At 34.0% G+C, this 16,402-nt stretch overlaps 3 protein-coding genes across 6 annotated transcripts; 1 reads left to right on the top strand and 2 right to left on the bottom strand.

The window, feature by feature from the left end:
- Positions 1 to 252: 252 nt before the first annotated feature.
- Positions 253 to 1,429, bottom strand: LOC118041794 (NADP-dependent D-sorbitol-6-phosphate dehydrogenase-like). Of its 3 annotated transcripts, XM_035049291.2 has the most exons (4): positions 1,209 to 1,429; positions 828 to 982; positions 446 to 540; positions 253 to 337 (listed from the first exon to the last, which is right to left on the bottom strand). In XM_035049291.2, exons 1-4 carry the CDS (start codon positions 1,253 to 1,255, stop codon positions 287 to 289), a joined length of 348 nt encoding a protein of 115 aa, XP_034905182.1. In that variant the 5' UTR covers positions 1,256 to 1,429; the 3' UTR covers positions 253 to 286. The 3 variants fall into 3 exon arrangements, 1 of the variants encoding a protein (XP_034905182.1); XR_012167747.1 differs by having other exon boundaries at positions 253 to 540; positions 1,102 to 1,428; XR_012167748.1 differs by having other exon boundaries at positions 253 to 540; positions 828 to 930; positions 1,209 to 1,428.
- Positions 1,430 to 6,898: 5,469 nt separating this feature from the next.
- On the top strand, positions 6,899 to 11,462 carry LOC118041795 (LRR receptor-like serine/threonine-protein kinase RPK2). Of its 2 annotated transcripts, none has more exons than XM_035049293.2 (3): positions 6,899 to 10,812; positions 10,993 to 11,060; positions 11,183 to 11,462. In XM_035049293.2, the coding sequence occupies exon 1, from the start codon at positions 7,215 to 7,217 to the stop codon at positions 10,410 to 10,412; it is 3,198 nt and encodes a 1,065-aa protein (XP_034905184.1). In that variant the 5' UTR covers positions 6,899 to 7,214; the 3' UTR covers positions 10,413 to 10,812; positions 10,993 to 11,060; positions 11,183 to 11,462. The 2 variants fall into 2 exon arrangements, with proteins under 2 accessions (XP_034905184.1, XP_034905183.1); XM_035049292.2 differs by having other exon boundaries at positions 10,970 to 11,060.
- Positions 11,463 to 11,604: 142 nt separating this feature from the next.
- On the bottom strand, positions 11,605 to 16,057 carry LOC118041797 (uncharacterized). Its single transcript, XM_073404564.1, has 14 exons — positions 15,569 to 16,057; positions 15,373 to 15,486; positions 15,096 to 15,200; positions 14,935 to 15,006; positions 14,659 to 14,771; positions 14,429 to 14,560; positions 13,874 to 13,942; positions 13,563 to 13,650; positions 13,341 to 13,412; positions 13,144 to 13,244; positions 12,684 to 12,801; positions 12,327 to 12,386; positions 12,099 to 12,209; positions 11,605 to 11,990 (listed from the first exon to the last, which is right to left on the bottom strand). Exons 1-14 carry the CDS (start codon positions 15,860 to 15,862, stop codon positions 11,874 to 11,876), a joined length of 1,566 nt encoding a protein of 521 aa, XP_073260665.1. The 5' UTR covers positions 15,863 to 16,057; the 3' UTR covers positions 11,605 to 11,873.
- Positions 16,058 to 16,402: the final 345 nt, after the last annotated feature.

Raw genomic sequence — 16,402 nt, 5'->3', positions numbered from 1 at the left:
AACACAATTATTTTCAGACCTAGTTCAATGTATTTTGAGCTTTTAATCGGAACAATGGAGCTGGTTGCACTATTCAGTCATGCTACACTGTTCATGCTAATTCATTCATGCTAATTAATTAGCATGAACAGTGCGCAAGAAGCAACAATTACTTGCTTTTCTTTCCCTTGCGTTTTAGATGCAAAAACATGTGGGATCTATAAACAATAAATTGTGTTTTTTTCTTTACCAAACAGGTTATATCTATGTTTCGCAACCTCATTATCAAACGGCCTCTAAAGCCTATTTAAACTATACTTGGAGGCCTAACAACATGTCCATGATCTGAATTCCATAGCTGAAAACCAGGTGGAAAGCAAGAAAAACAACCACCATTATGCAAAATCACTTGATAATAAACCAGAATGAGATCATGCGAGTGTTAAAATCTGTGATTAAACTAAACCTTGGTAGTGATGAAAAGATCCTCCCTCTTAGCAAGCCCTGTTTTGAAAGCTTCGGCTAACACCTCCCCTATCATTGCTTCACTCTTGTGATCAGCTGCAACCACAAAACAGAAACTCCTCAAAACAAAATTTACCAAATAAACCGATTGTCTCAAATTTTCTAAACACGCTAGTTATCTTGAGAAAAAAGCAATAAAATCAAGCAAGGCTCCTCATTTTCCACAAAGACAAGAACTCTATTGATAACTAGCAAAAACCCATGTGGATTTCATCAATCAAGAACCCAAAAATGCTGGTATACTTTCACAGCTATGAGGATCAAACCATGAACCCAGAAAAAAAAAGTGATCAAAAACAAGAAAGAGTAAGGGAGAGAGGTACCAACACAATCAAAATGACGGTAGCCAAGCTTGATAGGATTAATAATGAGGTTTCTGATTTCTTTCCCTTCCATCCGCCATACACCTAAGACAATTATTAGCATCTGGAATCCGTTGTTCAGTGTTATTGCCATTTGCTCCTCTACAAAACTCAGTCTGGCAAAAAAAAAGAAAAAAAGAAGAAGCTAGATTTCTAATCAAGAACCTATTCAGAACATAAATTTGAAGGAAGAAAGTATTTTTTATAAAGCTAGAAAATGAAAACAAAAACTTACACATATAATCTCTTTCAAATCTTTCAGAAAAAGGAAGTTACTTCCATCGAAACCAAACAAAACCCAGATGCGATGTACAATTTCAAAGAAAAAGTGAAGAACTTTACCTTGTATAGTCACAAGGACAAAACAAAAGACAAAACCCAGATGCCATGCACAATCTTTTCTTTTTCCCGCGACCCTCTCTCTCGCGACTCGCGCCTTCTCCAACGGCCAACTGAGGTGTGCTTGTACTCGTTATATATTGCGACTGCTCTATTTTCCTCACTCCCACTAGCTATTGTAACTAACTAACAACTAGATATGATTAACCCGCGCATGTAGAGTTAAATTTTTCTTGAATGTGAAAACAAAAGTTCAAATGTCTTAAATTATATGAGAGTTTATTTAGTAAAATATGATTAATTTTATATGAATAATATATGTGATTTATAAAAAAATAATTTGATTAAAATAATTTCAAGATAATTTTTTTTAATAGTAAAATATAACATATTGGATTAATTCGTATTAAATTTACTATTCTAGTTATGAGATTATGATAACCTTATACAAAATAAATTATAAAACATAATTCTCAATCAATTTAATTTTAAAAAATTTAATTAAAAAAAAACATGAGTTAACCTGTTAAACTTATGAATCGGGTCATAGACTAAAGTAACATCATGAAAAACAAATTAAAATAAATTACAAATCTCAATCTCCAATCAATCTAATATTAAAGAATAAGATTTTAAAAATATATATAAAAAAAAAACAACCAGAGTCAATCCATCAAAACTCATGATCAAGGTTATAAGACCGAAATAACTTCATAGAACAAATAAAAAAACAACTTGATTTAATTCAAGTTAACCTCTCAAATCTGCAACTTTGATCATAAGACTAAAAATAACCTCAAAAAAAAAAACAAGTCAAAATAAATTATGAAATTTAATTTTTAATTATAAAAAATAAAAAATATAAAAATAAATAAAACAACCTGCATTAATCTAACTTGCCAGCTGATTCACCTGCTGTGAAGGTTTCACATAAAAAAGAAGTTATATAAAAATATACAAAACAAATAAAATAAAAGGTTTTAAAAAAATTACAGCAAAAGTTGTAAACCAACCATTTATTATAAAGCTATAAACGTGAGTGAAAATCTGTAAGAATAAAGAAATAAACCTGCAAGAAAATAATAAATTGTGAATACTTGTAGAAATAAAATAAAATGGAATGAGAGTGTTAAAATGTGAGATTTTATTTCCTGGAGCCATGAAAGTATACCGAAAATACCTTAAAGCCACAGAGTTTTTATTGGAAAGAGGGACTGAAATAGTCAAATGAAAAGCAAGGCTGGATTGCTGCAATCATTTCGATCCAACAGGCTTCCAGTCAAAGGATAAATCACAGTCACATAAAGTCCTTTCATACGCAGACATCTCCACGCTCAATCGCATCTTTTTCTTAACTGCAAAAGCCTCTCCAGATGCTCTTTTTTCTTCTTTTTCTTTTTTCTTCACGTAAGATGATGATTTAGAATCCAAACAAGGAGTCTTTTTTTTTTTTAATTAATATTCATGCTCAAACTAATTTGTGTATACTTTGATTAATTTTACAAATTTTAAAATTAAAAATTATATAAACTTTTAGTAACCATCATATTAATAATCACAAGGTTTAAACTTGAGACAACATGAGAAACAAACTCTTTGATCTCAAGATTTTACCACTAAATTATTTACTAGATAGTAAAAGGAGGAACATTTGAGAACATATATGGATGATTTGAACGCATAGAATTCGTGCTTTTGAAAGCTACTTTAAAAATTAATTTTTTTAGAAAATTTTGAATTTTTTTAGTGTTTTGTGTATGATTTTGATGTGTATTTTAAAATAAAAAAATAATTTTAATCTATTTTAAATAAAAAATATTTTTAAAAAAAATATCTTAAAACGATCATATAAATCTCTAGCAATCATTATATTAGTAATCACAAAATTTGAACTTAAAACGATAAAGAGAACAAATTCTTTAGTCTTAAACTATTACTATTTTACCACTTATTAAATAGTTGAAAGGAAGAACATTTTAAGTACACATATGAATGATTTGAACGTAGAAAATTCGTGCTTTTGAAAGCTGTTTTAACAATTAATTTTTCTTAGAAAATTTTGATTTCTTTTGGTGTTTTGTTTATGATTTTGATGTATATATTTTAAAAATAAAAAATAATTTTAATATATTTTAAATAAAAAAACTTTTAAAAAATAACCCACAACATAACAGCAAACACAACAACATTTGCTCAATTCCTACCTCAACAGGAGTTTCGCTAGGAAGATCCGCAACAATTGTATAAAAAATTTAAAAATTAAATATAAATATAAAAATAAAAAATAAAAAAGTTGACGACAGCTGCTCCTTGGCCACCATCACAGTTTACTGAAGCTATGTCCTCGTAAAGAGCAAAATGAAACAGAGACAAAACCAGGAGCTTTTTCCAGATGCCGTTCCTCACCGCCTATCGACGACTTGCATGCAGTCCTGTGAGTGACAAACAGAGAATTAACTTTAAAACCTCTTAGTTTTTGTTTCAAAAATATTTTTAAAAAATTTTAAATATTTTTATTAATTTTAAATTAATATATTCTTAAAGTTTTTTAAATTATTTTGATAAATTGATGTTAAAAATAATTTTTATAAAATAAAATAAAAAATATAATTAATATTTATTTTAACACGAAAAATTATTTGAAAAAACAATCAGAACTATATTGCCAAACAAACTCTACACATCTACCAAGAGCTACCTCTCTATTCTAATTTGAACTGAATCTTTTTCTTGTATGCAGAATCTAGAGTCTTCTTTTTTAATTTTTTTATTCTGGCACAATGGTTAAAAGAATTTGTCAAAATAATATAACTGTAAATTTATTAAAAATATAGCATAATTTATAAAAAATTACAAGTTTTTATAAAATCACGTGGTAAGTAGTGGCGAAACCATATAGAGATAAAAGGAAACAGTGACGGAGTCACTTAGAGACAAAAGGGGCATCACCCCCTTAATTTTTTTTTTTTATAATTTTTATATTAATATAATAATTTAGTGAATGGTTGCTATCTTTTGCTTTCCCAGTATCTCTCCTATATATATGTCCAGCTCATTTCCTGCTTTTCTTTTACTTGGCTCTTGAGTTAAGCGATTAATTTTTTTTGTTTTTTTTGTTTTATATTTTGAATAAATTTTTTTTATTTGTTTCATTGTTTAATTTTAATTTTATTTTTTTATAATTAATTATTAAAAATATTAGAATTTATGAAAATTTAAAGGTTTTGATATGAATATGTTCAAAATAAATATTTAAATCTCCTAATTTAATCAATTAAATGTTTCTTTTCTTATTATAAAGGAATAAATTAATATTCATGCAAGACAACTATTCTTGGCATCTCTTGTATTGATATAGTAGTTTATTGAAATTTAATATTTTCACTTGATTTGTTTGTAATTAAAATATTAGGTAGAAAACATGTTTTTCAAGTATTGTTCCTCTTACACAGATATTAGGCATTGTTCCTCAATCAAATGTTTATAAATAATTAAGTATAATTTAATCAACATACTTATTATATGCATATAGATATGAATTAAAATGGGTTTTGATTTTGATGAATTGATGTGTATTTTGCTATAAATTTCATATGAAAGTTTTATAATTATTGTGTAACTCAACTGACTTTTGTATAACATTGAATTATTGTGCAGTTATGTTACTTATTATGTAGACACTAAAGATAATAAAAAAAATCCAACAGGTTCATATTAAATTAACATATCACTAGACAAGTATTTCAAGCGTAAATCTATTAAAGATGAAGAGTCATTCAAAGCTTCAAGTCATGTAACTCAATCAAGTTCAAAGAAAAATCATATTGAAATCAACCCCAACACTCTCTTAGAAGGTATGGTGATGTCCGTTGGGGCTCCCACTATGTTACAATTATTCATCTATTTGTAATGTTTTCATCAATTCTTAATGTGTTTGAGATTATAATGGAGGATGAGATGAACTCAAAACAGAAAACGAAAGCAGTTGTTTTAATGGATATTGTGGAATCATTTAATTTTATGTTCATGCTTCATTGTTTCAAAAGGATACTAGAAGTTATTAATGAGCTCTCACCAGCATTACAAAGAAAAGATCAAGACATAGAAAATGTTATGGGTTTATTGAAAACATCAAAGGAACGATTCAAAATGATGAGAAAAAATGATTGTGAATCTTTATTGGAAGAAGTGTCATCCTTTTGCATCAAACATGATATTGATATTCTAAACATGGATGATGAATATAAGCTTCGTGGGCGTTCAAGGCGAAAATCTTAAGGTATTACAAACCTACACCATTTTCCGTTATGAATTGTTTAACAATATCATTGATATGCAACTTACTGAGTTAGATGATCGTTTTACTGAAACGAGTACGAGTTACTTTTTTATGTGAAATGTTTAAACACAAGTGACTCTTTTTCTACTTTCAACAAAGAAAAACTTATTCGTCTTACTTATTTTTATCCCAATGAATTCTCTATAGTGGACCTTATTGTACTTGGTGATCAACTTGATACGTATATTATTGATCTACGTGGTGATTATGAGTTTTCTAGTATTAAAAGTATTGCTAGTCTTGCAGAGAAAATGATAAAAATAAAGAAGAATTTGATATTTTCACTAGTATAGATGCTTATCAAATTATCATTACTTCTACCAGTTGTAACTGCTACAATGGAAAGAGTTTTTTCTGTTATGTATATTATAAAGAGTCGGTTGCGGAATAGGATGAGAGATAAGTGGATGAATGATAATTTGGTTGTATACACTAAGAAAAGATATCTTCGATAAGATTAATAATGAAGTTATTATGAAGCGGTTTCAAAATATGAAAACTCGAACAGAAACAATTATAATATAAGTTTTTTTTTTTTAAAGTATTTTTAAAATAATTTTACTTAATATGAATTAGTATATATGTTTTGAATTGATTTCTAACAAATATTTATATAATATAATATTTGTTAGTAATTTACCCTCTCGTTTAAAGAACTCTGGCTCCGTCATTACAGTAAAATCTAAGTTTCTCATCAAACTATGCTATTTTTTTTTATAAATAAATTTTAAATTTTTTTTAGCCTCTGTTTTTTTTTAAAAAAAAAAACTTGGAAAGATAAATAGAATTGACAGGGAGACAAACAAATAAATTGCAAGCATCAATGAGTGCATAATTGCAAATAGAATTGAACACCTTGATATGAACATTGACCAAATTCTATGACTGAAGTGCTACGGATTTTGTCCTAACTCGCATATGTCATCATCTCCAATTATTTGCCCGTATCAATTACTCTTACATTATCTAATTACTAACATACAAAAAATTTCAATTTTTCATGTTATATTTTTTTTTTTGATTTCATATTCATGTGCAGTATTAAAATAAATTTTTAGAAATTCAAAAAATATATATTTCAATATATTTTTAAATAAAAAATATTTTATTATTATTAAAAATAAACACCCTGTAAGCAGCTTCACTTCAACAAGCTAATTTTGCAAGACCAGCAATTAATTAAACAGTAGTGATGAAATAAATTTTTATATTTTAAAAGTGTTTTTTTAAAAAAATTATTATTTTTTATTTTTTTTATATTATTTTAATATGCTGATTTTAGAAATAATTTTTTTAAAATATATATTATTTTAATATATTTCTAAATAAAAAATCCTATCTTCTTTCCCAAAAATCTAAAACCATTGAAATTTTCTTTCTGAAACTGTGTGTTTTTTCACCAATTTCAAATTATGAGATGGTAGCGATGCATGTCGGGTGACAAAGCAAAGACAAGAAAACAAGGTATTAAAGTACAGAAACAAAACTAAAGCCAACCCCGTGGCTTACGCCGGCTTTTCTTGTCTTGTTCTTGCGAAGAAGGGAGTAGACTAGAGTTCTTCTTCTTCATCATCTTGCTCTCCCCGGCTCCCCACTTCTTCTAGATCCATCCAACAATTAATCCCATCCCATCTCTTCTTCAAATCTGTAAAATCATTCAAAAGTCAACAATGGTAGTAGAAGCAGCGGCCTGGTTTCTCTTTGTTGGTGGCTTAGCCGCAACATTTTCAGCTGAAGCTCTCTCTTTTAATGACTCAGCTAGTGGTACTCTCTTAAGTTTCAAGAATTCAATTCTCGGGGACCCTTCAAATCTTCTCTCCTCCTGGAACCTGACTACCAACCCTGATTACTGCACCTGGTATGGTGTCACCTGTCAAAAATCTTCTAACACTACTACAGAAGTAGTAGTTATAGCTTTGAACTTCTCTGGCACTTCCACTACTCGCCTTTCTGGAACTCTGCCGGAGTCCATCCAAAACTTGCCCTACCTGCGAACTCTTGTCCTTTCTCACAACTGTTTTTCCGGTGAGATCCCAGCTGGTAGTATCGCCAAGCTGAGCTTCTTGGAGGTTTTGGAGCTTCAAGGGAACAATTTTTCGGGCAAGATTCCTCAACAGATAAGCACTGACCTTCATTCTCTTCGCTTCCTTAATTTGTCTTTTAATTCTTTCACCGGTGATATCCCTGCTACTTTGATTGGATTTGGAAAGTTGAGAGTTATTGATTTGTCGAATAATAGGCTGACTGGTGGAATGCAACTTGTTAGTTCAAGTAAGTGCTTGTTTTTAAGGCACTTGAAGCTTTCTAATAATCTCTTGAAAAATAATATTCCAAAGGATATTGGTCATTGCAAGAACTTGAGGACTTTGTTGCTTGATGGGAACATTCTACAAGGTCCCATTCCAGCAGAGATAGGTCAGATTCCGGAACTTCGTGTTCTTGATGTTTCTACTAACAGTTTGACTCAGACCATCCCCAAGGAGTTGGGTTATTGCAGGAAACTGTCTGTTCTTGTATTGACTAATTCAAGTAATTTTGTTGGTAATAATGGGGGGACTGGTGGTAGCTTGGATGGCTTTAGATTAGAATTCAATGCTTTTGAAGGGGGTGTTCCTCAGGAGGTGTCGATGCTTCCGAGTTTGCAGATTTTGTGGGCGCCTAGGGCCAATCTTGACGGGCGGTTGCCTGACAATTGGAGTGACTCGTGCTCGCTGAGAGTTTTGCATTTAGGGCAGAATTCCCTCAGAGGTGTTGTGCCAAAGGAGCTGGTGATGTGCAAGAACCTTACTTTCTTGGATCTGAGTTCTAATTATTTGACCGGTGACCTGCCTGTGCAGCTGCAAGTTCCTTGCATGATGTATTTCAATGTTAGTCAGAAAAACATATCCGGTGCTGTTCCAACTTTTGGAAATGGCAGTTGTGATACTAGCATAATCTCTTATGGTCAAGATCCTAATTTTTTTGATGTGGAGGATATACAGATTGCATACGCTAACATTCCTGTTTGGGGTTCCCGTACCCTTTTGTGGTCCATGGCCGGTGCAGACTTCGTGATTGTCCATGATTTCAGTTGGAATCATTTTTTCGGTTCATTGCCTTTGTTCTCGGTGGGAGAAGAATTCTTGGTGAGTAAAAATAGAACTTCATACAGATTGTTACTGAGTAGTAACGGGTTTACCGGGTCTCTTCCTGGTAAACTAGTTTCAAACTGTGATGATCTGCTGAGTTTCTCTGTTAACTTGAGTACGAACCATATATCAGGTGAGATACCAGATATGCTTCTCAATTGTCTACAAATAAGGGAATTTGAAGCAGCAGATAATGAGATCAGTGGTTTTCTAGCTCCCAGTATTGGCAACTTGAGAATGCTTCGATGTTTAGACTTGAGAAGAAACAGACTCTCTGGTTCTCTTCCTAATGAGTTGGGAAATTTGAAGTTTCTGAAATCAGTTCTTCTTGGAATGAACAATTTAACAGGAGAAATTCCATCTGAATTCGGTCAATTGTCCTCTCTTACAGTTTTGGATCTTTCTCATAATGCTATAACAGGATCTATACCTGTGAGCTTGACGAGCGCTAAAAACCTGGAGATTGTGTTGCTCAATAACAATGATCTTTCTGGGGAGATACCTCCACCTTTCTCGAATATTTCCAGTCTTGTTGTTCTAAACGTTTCTTTCAATAACCTCTCTGGTCATATACCCCACCTTCAACACCCAATTGATTGTGATTGGTTGAGAGGGAATACTTTTTTGGATAAGTGCTTAGATCAATCCTCCAACGCACCACCTCGAGAGGTTCAGCTGTCACATGGAGATGGAAAATGGCGCAATCACAGAAAGAAATTCTTTTTGATTGCAGTGGTGACTTCTGCTTCAGTTGTACTCTGTGTATCATTGGTTGTAGTTTTGTTCAGTTTTTATGGCAAGAAAAAGTCTTGGAGACTCTCTAGCTTGAGGGGAAAAGTAGTTGTGACTTTTGCAGATGCTCCAGCTGAATTGACTTATGATAGTGTGGTCAGAGCTACCGGGAATTTCAGTATGAGAAACCTGATAGGTACAGGTGGCTTCGGGTCAACTTACAAAGCTGAATTGCTCCCAGGTTACTTCATAGCCGTAAAGAGGCTCTCCATTGGCAGATTTCAAGGCATTCAACAGTTTGATGCAGAGATCAGAACATTGGGCAGAATTCGACACAAGAACCTTGTGACTCTGATTGGGTATTATGTGGCAGAGGCTGAAATGTTCTTAATTTACAACTATCTTTCTGGTGGAAACCTTGAAACCTTCATACATGACAGGCCAGACACAAATGTACAGTGGCCAGTGATTCACAAGATAGCTCTTGATATTGCACAAGCTCTAGCCTACCTCCACTACTCATGCGTGCCCCGCATTCTTCATCGTGACATCAAACCTAGTAACATCCTGTTGGATGAGGAGCTTAACGCCTATCTGTCTGACTTTGGGTTGGCCAAACTTTTAGAAGTTTCTCAGACCCATGCCACTACAGATGTAGCAGGCACATTTGGGTATGTTGCACCAGAATATGCAACCACGTGCAGGGTATCTGACAAGTCAGATGTTTATAGCTTTGGGGTAGTGTTGTTAGAATTGATGTCAGGGAAGAAGTCTCTTGATCCATCATTTTCTGAGTATGGTAACGGTTTCAATATAGTTGCCTGGGCCAAGTTGTTGATCAGGGAGAGACGCTCCTCAGAGCTCTTCGCTCCAGAACTGTGGGAAGCAGGACCTCAAGAGAATCTGCTGGGAATGTTAAAGCTTGCTTCAAGCTGCACAGTAGACTCACTTTCAGTGCGTCCATCCATGAAGCAGGTCCTTGAAAAACTGAAACAACTAAAACCATGAAGCTTGCTTCAAGATGCACTGCAGGCTCAGTTTCAATCAGTGTTGCCATCGATGAAGCAGGTTCTTGAGAAACTGGAATAGATAAAATCCTGAAGCACAATTGACTTACTTTCAGTGCTGCCATCTCTGAAGTAGGACCTGTAGAAACTGTAACAGCAATTCCTGAAAGGATCTCAGGCTTCCAACACAGGAGGGAGATGGGTAGACATACCTGCTGCTTATACCTGACAGGATTAGGACAAAGTGCTATGCAACCTCGGAGGGGGTGAGAACCACCTAAGAATCCTAGACTTACTAGACTCCATTAAGTCAACTCAGTATTGTGCACAGGTGCTTATTTACATACCATTCAAATTCCTCACAACGCATGTGGGATATGGGGCATCACACATATCTTGAGGTGAGTCACTTTCTTGATTTTTATGTCCATCGGGTGCTTCTTTTTTTTTTTTTTTAAACCAAGCCTTTTGCAATGATGACAAATCCAAGATTTTCTGATTCCACCAAGCATGCATCATAGTCTTGGGAAATAAAATCTAGGATTAACCTCGTGTCAGATTTTGGTTTGGGTTGTTTACAGGTGATACTCCCTTGGAACTTTTGTTGCTTGGATAATGGTTCAATGATCATCTCCGGAGTTAATGTTGGGTATGGTGTCCTTGGCCTCATTGCTTTAATATTTTTCTGGACTCCAAGTAGTTTGAACACTCTAGATTTTCATCCCCTTAACCTATTGAAAAAAAATCACTATCCTTTTTCTTTTTTTGCAGAAAACTTCACAGCTTTTTGAGGTAGTAAAAGCACACGGAACCTTCAACTGTGACACGAGGTACACAAAAGGGAGCGTTGTACAGAGTTCTTGTCCTTACAGAATGGTCATAGGATGAAGGAATGGATTTTCTTTTTTTCAATTGGTATAAGTTAATTGATAGCATGTGGTTGGTTAGTACTCAACTAAAATCATTTCTTGTGATGAATTATGCACACATAGCTCTGTGTGGTGGGTTTGCTGAAATATTTGCATCCCCTTTGTTTATAATCATTTAATGAGATCTGGAAATTCAAGCACACTTAGAAAAGTTGACACCATTTCCATCTTGCCAATTCAACCACCTGACATACATCGAAAACAATCTGAAGAGAATCATGCTTCCGGTGCTGGCTATCCTAACTAGTACGGTGGTCGGAAGAAACCGCTGTATGGTATTTGAAGCTCAAATTCAAACTTGACTGCAAGGAGATTTCTGGTTTTCCTTTCGTTTCTTTTTAATGCCTAAAGTATGAAACATTCATTTTAATGTTTAGGGAAGTTTTTAAACCCCCCAAGGAAAAAAGTACGCCAAAGTTGGCACCTGAGTTTGGCATGCATGAAGAAACTTGTGAGCCAAATGATCAGGTAGCTAGCCTAGTGTGCATCGATTCTTTAGATTTCTCAAATATCAGAAGAGCTTCACTTCCGCCTCAGCGTCCAAAACTGCTATCACCTTGGTTGGCTTTAAGCACCAACTCCTCTGTTGTGGTTCCGATTATCTCATTAGCATGCTTCAAGTCTGTGCATGCGTACTTTCCGGCAGGATCCTGAGTTCAACTTTCTCTTGTCAATTATTGAATTACCGAAAATTATATCTGGGAAACACACTGATAGAATGATGTCTCAACTAATTAGATAAACATAAAAAAGTTCACCTTAGCGACAATTCCTAACTTCTGCAACTTTTGAAGTGCATCATCCACATCGAAATTACATTTTTCATTGAATTCTTCAGTAATGAGTTCTTCACAACGCTGGTCAAGTTCCTATTTCAGATCAATGCAAAGTTATGAAACAGCAACGCCCTGCCCTAAGGAATCTCACAACATACAGAGATCATAAAAGCAAGGAGAGGAAACAATCTACTGACAGGTACTCTGTACCTGTCTAGTGGCTTTTCCTTGTACCATCAAGATAAAGAATGAAACAATCACCTCTTTTACCTGCACATTCAAATTATTGGGTTCTGTTAGCATTATAAAGTACCTAACCATTGTTTTCAAATCTGCTAGTTACTGTTGTAAATTAATTTTCAACAAGAATGCTGCTGTCTTTGCACAAGAAAGGTGGCAGATCGACAAGTTTTTGGTTCTGTGCAATTTCCATTGAGAGCAGAGCTCTTGAAAATTTTAGTTGTGCACAAAGATTCAAAACTCAAGATTAAACGTACTAGAATCTTTCAGAAATTACGACTTGGTAAATTTGGATATAAATTATAAACTGATTAGCCAAAAACTTACTTCCTGTTGAATCACATCATCACACAAGTGAAGAAGAGTACCCCTTCCACTGTCCAGTTGTTTGTCATACACAGACTGTGTGATTAAGCTCTGATATGAAACCAAGTTATTCTGGAATCTGCAGGAAACTGAAAAAGGTTAGCCTTCATAACCAAATTGCTCATGGCCTTGGAACGAATGTATGGCATAGATCCTATTGCACCAGATATTTCCTAATCAGTTGACCACCCTACTAGTTCTTCAATGTTCCTTCTGTCTCTGAGAAAGTCCCACTGTAAAGTAAGGTCAATAAGCATTATGGGCAAGAACTCTAAATAAATTCCTCCAATGCCTATCGGATGAGAGATTGCCTCAGCACATAACATTTCTACTGAATGCTTGCTTAGTAGAAATTCTGTATGGATACCGATTCTCTATTACTACAAGAAAGACGAGGATTATGAAGAAGAAGACACTTAACGTGAAGTATGTTTTAACACAGTAACCAACCACTGATGTCAGGATAGCGAGAATCACCCTGATGTCAGCTTTAGGATTGCTAAGGGAACCAATTACAGTAATCTGCAAAATGAAAAAAAGAACGCAAGCCTAACGTGACCAGAAGGTCAAAACAAAGAAAAGGGAATTCTTTAAATTCACGGATATGCAAAGACTGACCAGTCCAATCACAGCAGAAACAATGAACTTAACCCAATCCACTGGAGTTAAACCGGGATTCTTCTTTTCTGGCTGTTAAAGGAGAGTTCCAGCACAAGGTCAATATTCAGAAACATTTCTGAGAAGCTCCTAGCCCCCTCCCACCGCCCTCGCCCCCCAAACAAATACGATGACGACAACGATGATAACAACAACAATGCTGCAAGTGAACAGGGAACTCACAAGTACTATCTCCATATCAGCCATTGGAATACTCTTAAAATGCTTCACATAAATATTCCGTGCTCTTTCTTTTTTGGCACTCGCTCGCCTGCAGATTTACGTTCTTTTTAAACAACAATGATTCATTCTTCATGCTCTCTTAAAACTGTAATAGAAGGACGTAAATTAAGTGAACTAATTAGGATAAACAAAATCTTCATGCTAATCCTAATTTACTAGTTACTGAGGAATATGGTTCTGTACAACCACCCTGACCATTGCTCAGAATTGAACAAACAAAACAGGAGAAAGAATGTATATGATGAATACACCTGTAAACAACAATTATTCGATCAAATGTAGGTTCTTGGATTGTAACCTTGCCCAGGAGATTAGATATGCTTCTGGAAAAGAAGAGAAATGTCAAAAATCAGCAAGAATCGTCAGAAATCTAGAAAGTAACTTCAGCAAAGTATATGCTCCTTCCAGGTGATCAGGGCAATCGTTCATTCATTCTCTTAAATGTTCAGAAGATTCAGCAACCACAACGCATTTATTTATATCCATTAATGGGTATAACTGAAATAAAATCCTCACTTCATCTATTATTCACACAGATTAAGGAAAACAAAATGCCACTGCACCTTGAGCCATCCAATGTTAGCATAACGACCGAGAGAATACAGATTGAACAATATATAAGCCTAAGGTAGCTTCTGTTGCATATTCCTTCTTGCTTCTCAGGATTTATTTAGAATGTTTATATTATGTTATTGCTTCGGATATTAGCCAAAAATATGAAAAATAGAAGCACATGAAGAGTCCCGGTTGCGAATACCTTAAACCGATTGATAAATCACATTCAGACATAACTTCCAGTTCTTAACCTGAGTTTTATTTTCTCGATGCGGATTCGTTCAACATATAAACCTTCATCACTGTTATCCGTGCTGATTTCAATAGATTTTGGAACTTCGGTAATATGCGCATTTCGCTTTCTGAAGAAAAGCCTTTTTAACCTAAAAACAGAAAATTAAAGTTCGTAGTAGAGAAAATAAAGAACCAAGCTTGAAAATCAATGTTTTCTTGCATATAATACAAGCAAAAATCTACTTACCCTGTTACTTTTAGAAAACATCTCCAGAAACGGGAAATGATGGTATTTATCTTTGGCATGATAAAGTAACTATTCAAATGATCAATTCCAAAGCCGCGTCGAAAGATTATGAACTACGAAAAAATAAGCAATGATTCTTTGTCGTGAGGTTGTGGGAAAAAATTTCTTTACTCAAAAATTGAAATCATCAAACATAAAAATTTAAAGAAAAAGAATGAAAAGAGAATGAAAATCCCTTATATCTCAGAAATATTCAAGCCGGAATTTAGCATTTACCTTATCAGCGAAGCATGGAAGGTCATCCTGAGGATGCTCTGCAAAGTAACTTGTAAAAAGTCTCTTGTCAAGCTGCATTCAAGAATGCCATTACAATATCATCAAACTTCTAAACTAGCCATGGATAGATGTGTGCGTAAGAGGCCGGAGCACAGATGGACCTTATTTTCATTAACCACAATTGGTAGATTAAGCCGATATTGTGCAGAGAGTGCAACTTCAATCTCCTCATCGGTTGCAATTTTGAAATTACTCTTTTCCATCACCTGCAAGGAATAAACAACTAGATCATGAAAAGGACGTGCTAGATTCAAGTATTGGTTACGATTTTTACATTATTTTTCTTTGCTAGAAAGAGGTGGGAAAGTGCCATGGAATCGTGGCATTTTCTTTTTTTTGTTCTTGAATCTTTGAAGTGTAGTTGCAGGAAATACACACCTGAAATAAGGAGGCTAAGAAATTCTGTTCAAAAACATCAATTTCTTCAGGAGTGAGATTCTGCTGCTCCAGTTTTTTAGCACCATGAATAGGCTCGAAGAAGGAATACAATCGCTGATCACCAAAGACAAATTTCTTTAAAGAAACAAACTAAAGATTTGAGTTCTATAACGTATTCACCAATTAATAATGTTACCATGAGATCTTCAAATTGTAGAAGGTACCAAGCTCTAATTGTGTATTCAACTCTCTGGCACAGCTTCAGGAACTCGTCAACATCAGATCTGCTACGTTCTGTGAATGAACCAACCCAAGTTGGAATCCATGCATCCATGCATTGCATTGATAAGAAAAAAAAAAGATGGGAAATTGAATTAAACAGACCAATACTAATGCGCTTTGCTAAGGCAGCAATAAGCTTGTGCTTGAGAATTGGAATCACAGATTCCTTCTCCAAGTGTATTATGTCTTTCTTCTTCTTCTTCCCCATTATGATTATGGTTAGAGATAAACAATATATTTTATTTGATAAACGAATGCCTTAATTAATTATATATCTTTAAATCTAAGGGGTTGGAGAATGAATGCCAACGCCCGCTCTCTTCGGTGGGAAAATGTTTGCCGGCCACTTGTCCCTTTTGTTTGGAGAATTCTGTCGTAACATTAGATTAGATATTTGATATTTTTTTTTTTGTTTAACGTGAGTATACAAGTTTCCGAGCCAACTTGTATATACCTCGACTATAAATCTCCAGTAACCCTTAAATGGTTTAATTGATTACGTGAATATGGTCTCTAGTTTGAGGGAATACCTGCGTTTTGCTAGCTCAGTTATGATGAGCTAATACGATATGCGTAAACTGACGCATAACCAGCGTTTTACTACAGGATTTTGCATGATGCGTGTTACACTCTGTTGAACAACAATCCTATATTCTAAAAATATTTAAACAATTTTCTGATTATATGTCTGAAAATTCAGTGTAAAAATTTGTTTGTAAATCATTTTTTTCACCGATTATTCTCGGAT

Source organism: Populus alba, chromosome 14, assembly GCF_005239225.2.
Source record: "Populus alba chromosome 14, ASM523922v2, whole genome shotgun sequence".
In the NCBI taxonomy this organism is placed as follows: domain Eukaryota; kingdom Viridiplantae; phylum Streptophyta; class Magnoliopsida; order Malpighiales; family Salicaceae; genus Populus; species Populus alba.
Note: the sequence above shows the minus strand (reverse complement) of the source record. Positions and strands in the feature narration are given on the sequence as shown.

What these genes read in the sequence shown, in the direction of transcription:
- LOC118041797 (XM_073404564.1), bottom strand. Translation starts at nt 15,862, where the DNA reads ATGGGGAAGAAGAAGAAGAAAGACATAATACACTTGGAGAAGGAATCT. An exon ending in TACAATTTGAAGATCTCATG is followed by an intron (nt 15,487 to 15,568) that starts GTAACATTATTA and finishes TTTGGTGATCAG; the next exon opens with CGATTGTATTCCTTCTTCGA. An exon ending in TTGTGGTTAATGAAAATAAG is followed by an intron (nt 15,007 to 15,095) that starts GTCCATCTGTGC and finishes TCTTGAATGCAG; the next exon opens with CTTGACAAGAGACTTTTTAC.
- LOC118041795 (XM_035049293.2), top strand. Translation starts at nt 7,215, where the DNA reads ATGGTAGTAGAAGCAGCGGCCTGGTTTCTCTTTGTTGGTGGCTTAGCC.
- LOC118041794 (XM_035049291.2), bottom strand. Translation starts at nt 1,255, where the DNA reads ATGGCATCTGGGTTTTGTCTTTTGTTTTGTCCTTGTGACTATACAAG. An exon ending in CCGTCATTTTGATTGTGTTG is followed by an intron (nt 541 to 827) that starts GTACCTCTCTCC and finishes TTGTGGTTGCAG; the next exon opens with CTGATCACAAGAGTGAAGCA. An exon ending in ATCTTTTCATCACTACCAAG is followed by an intron (nt 338 to 445) that starts GTTTAGTTTAAT and finishes CCTGGTTTTCAG; the next exon opens with CTATGGAATTCAGATCATGG.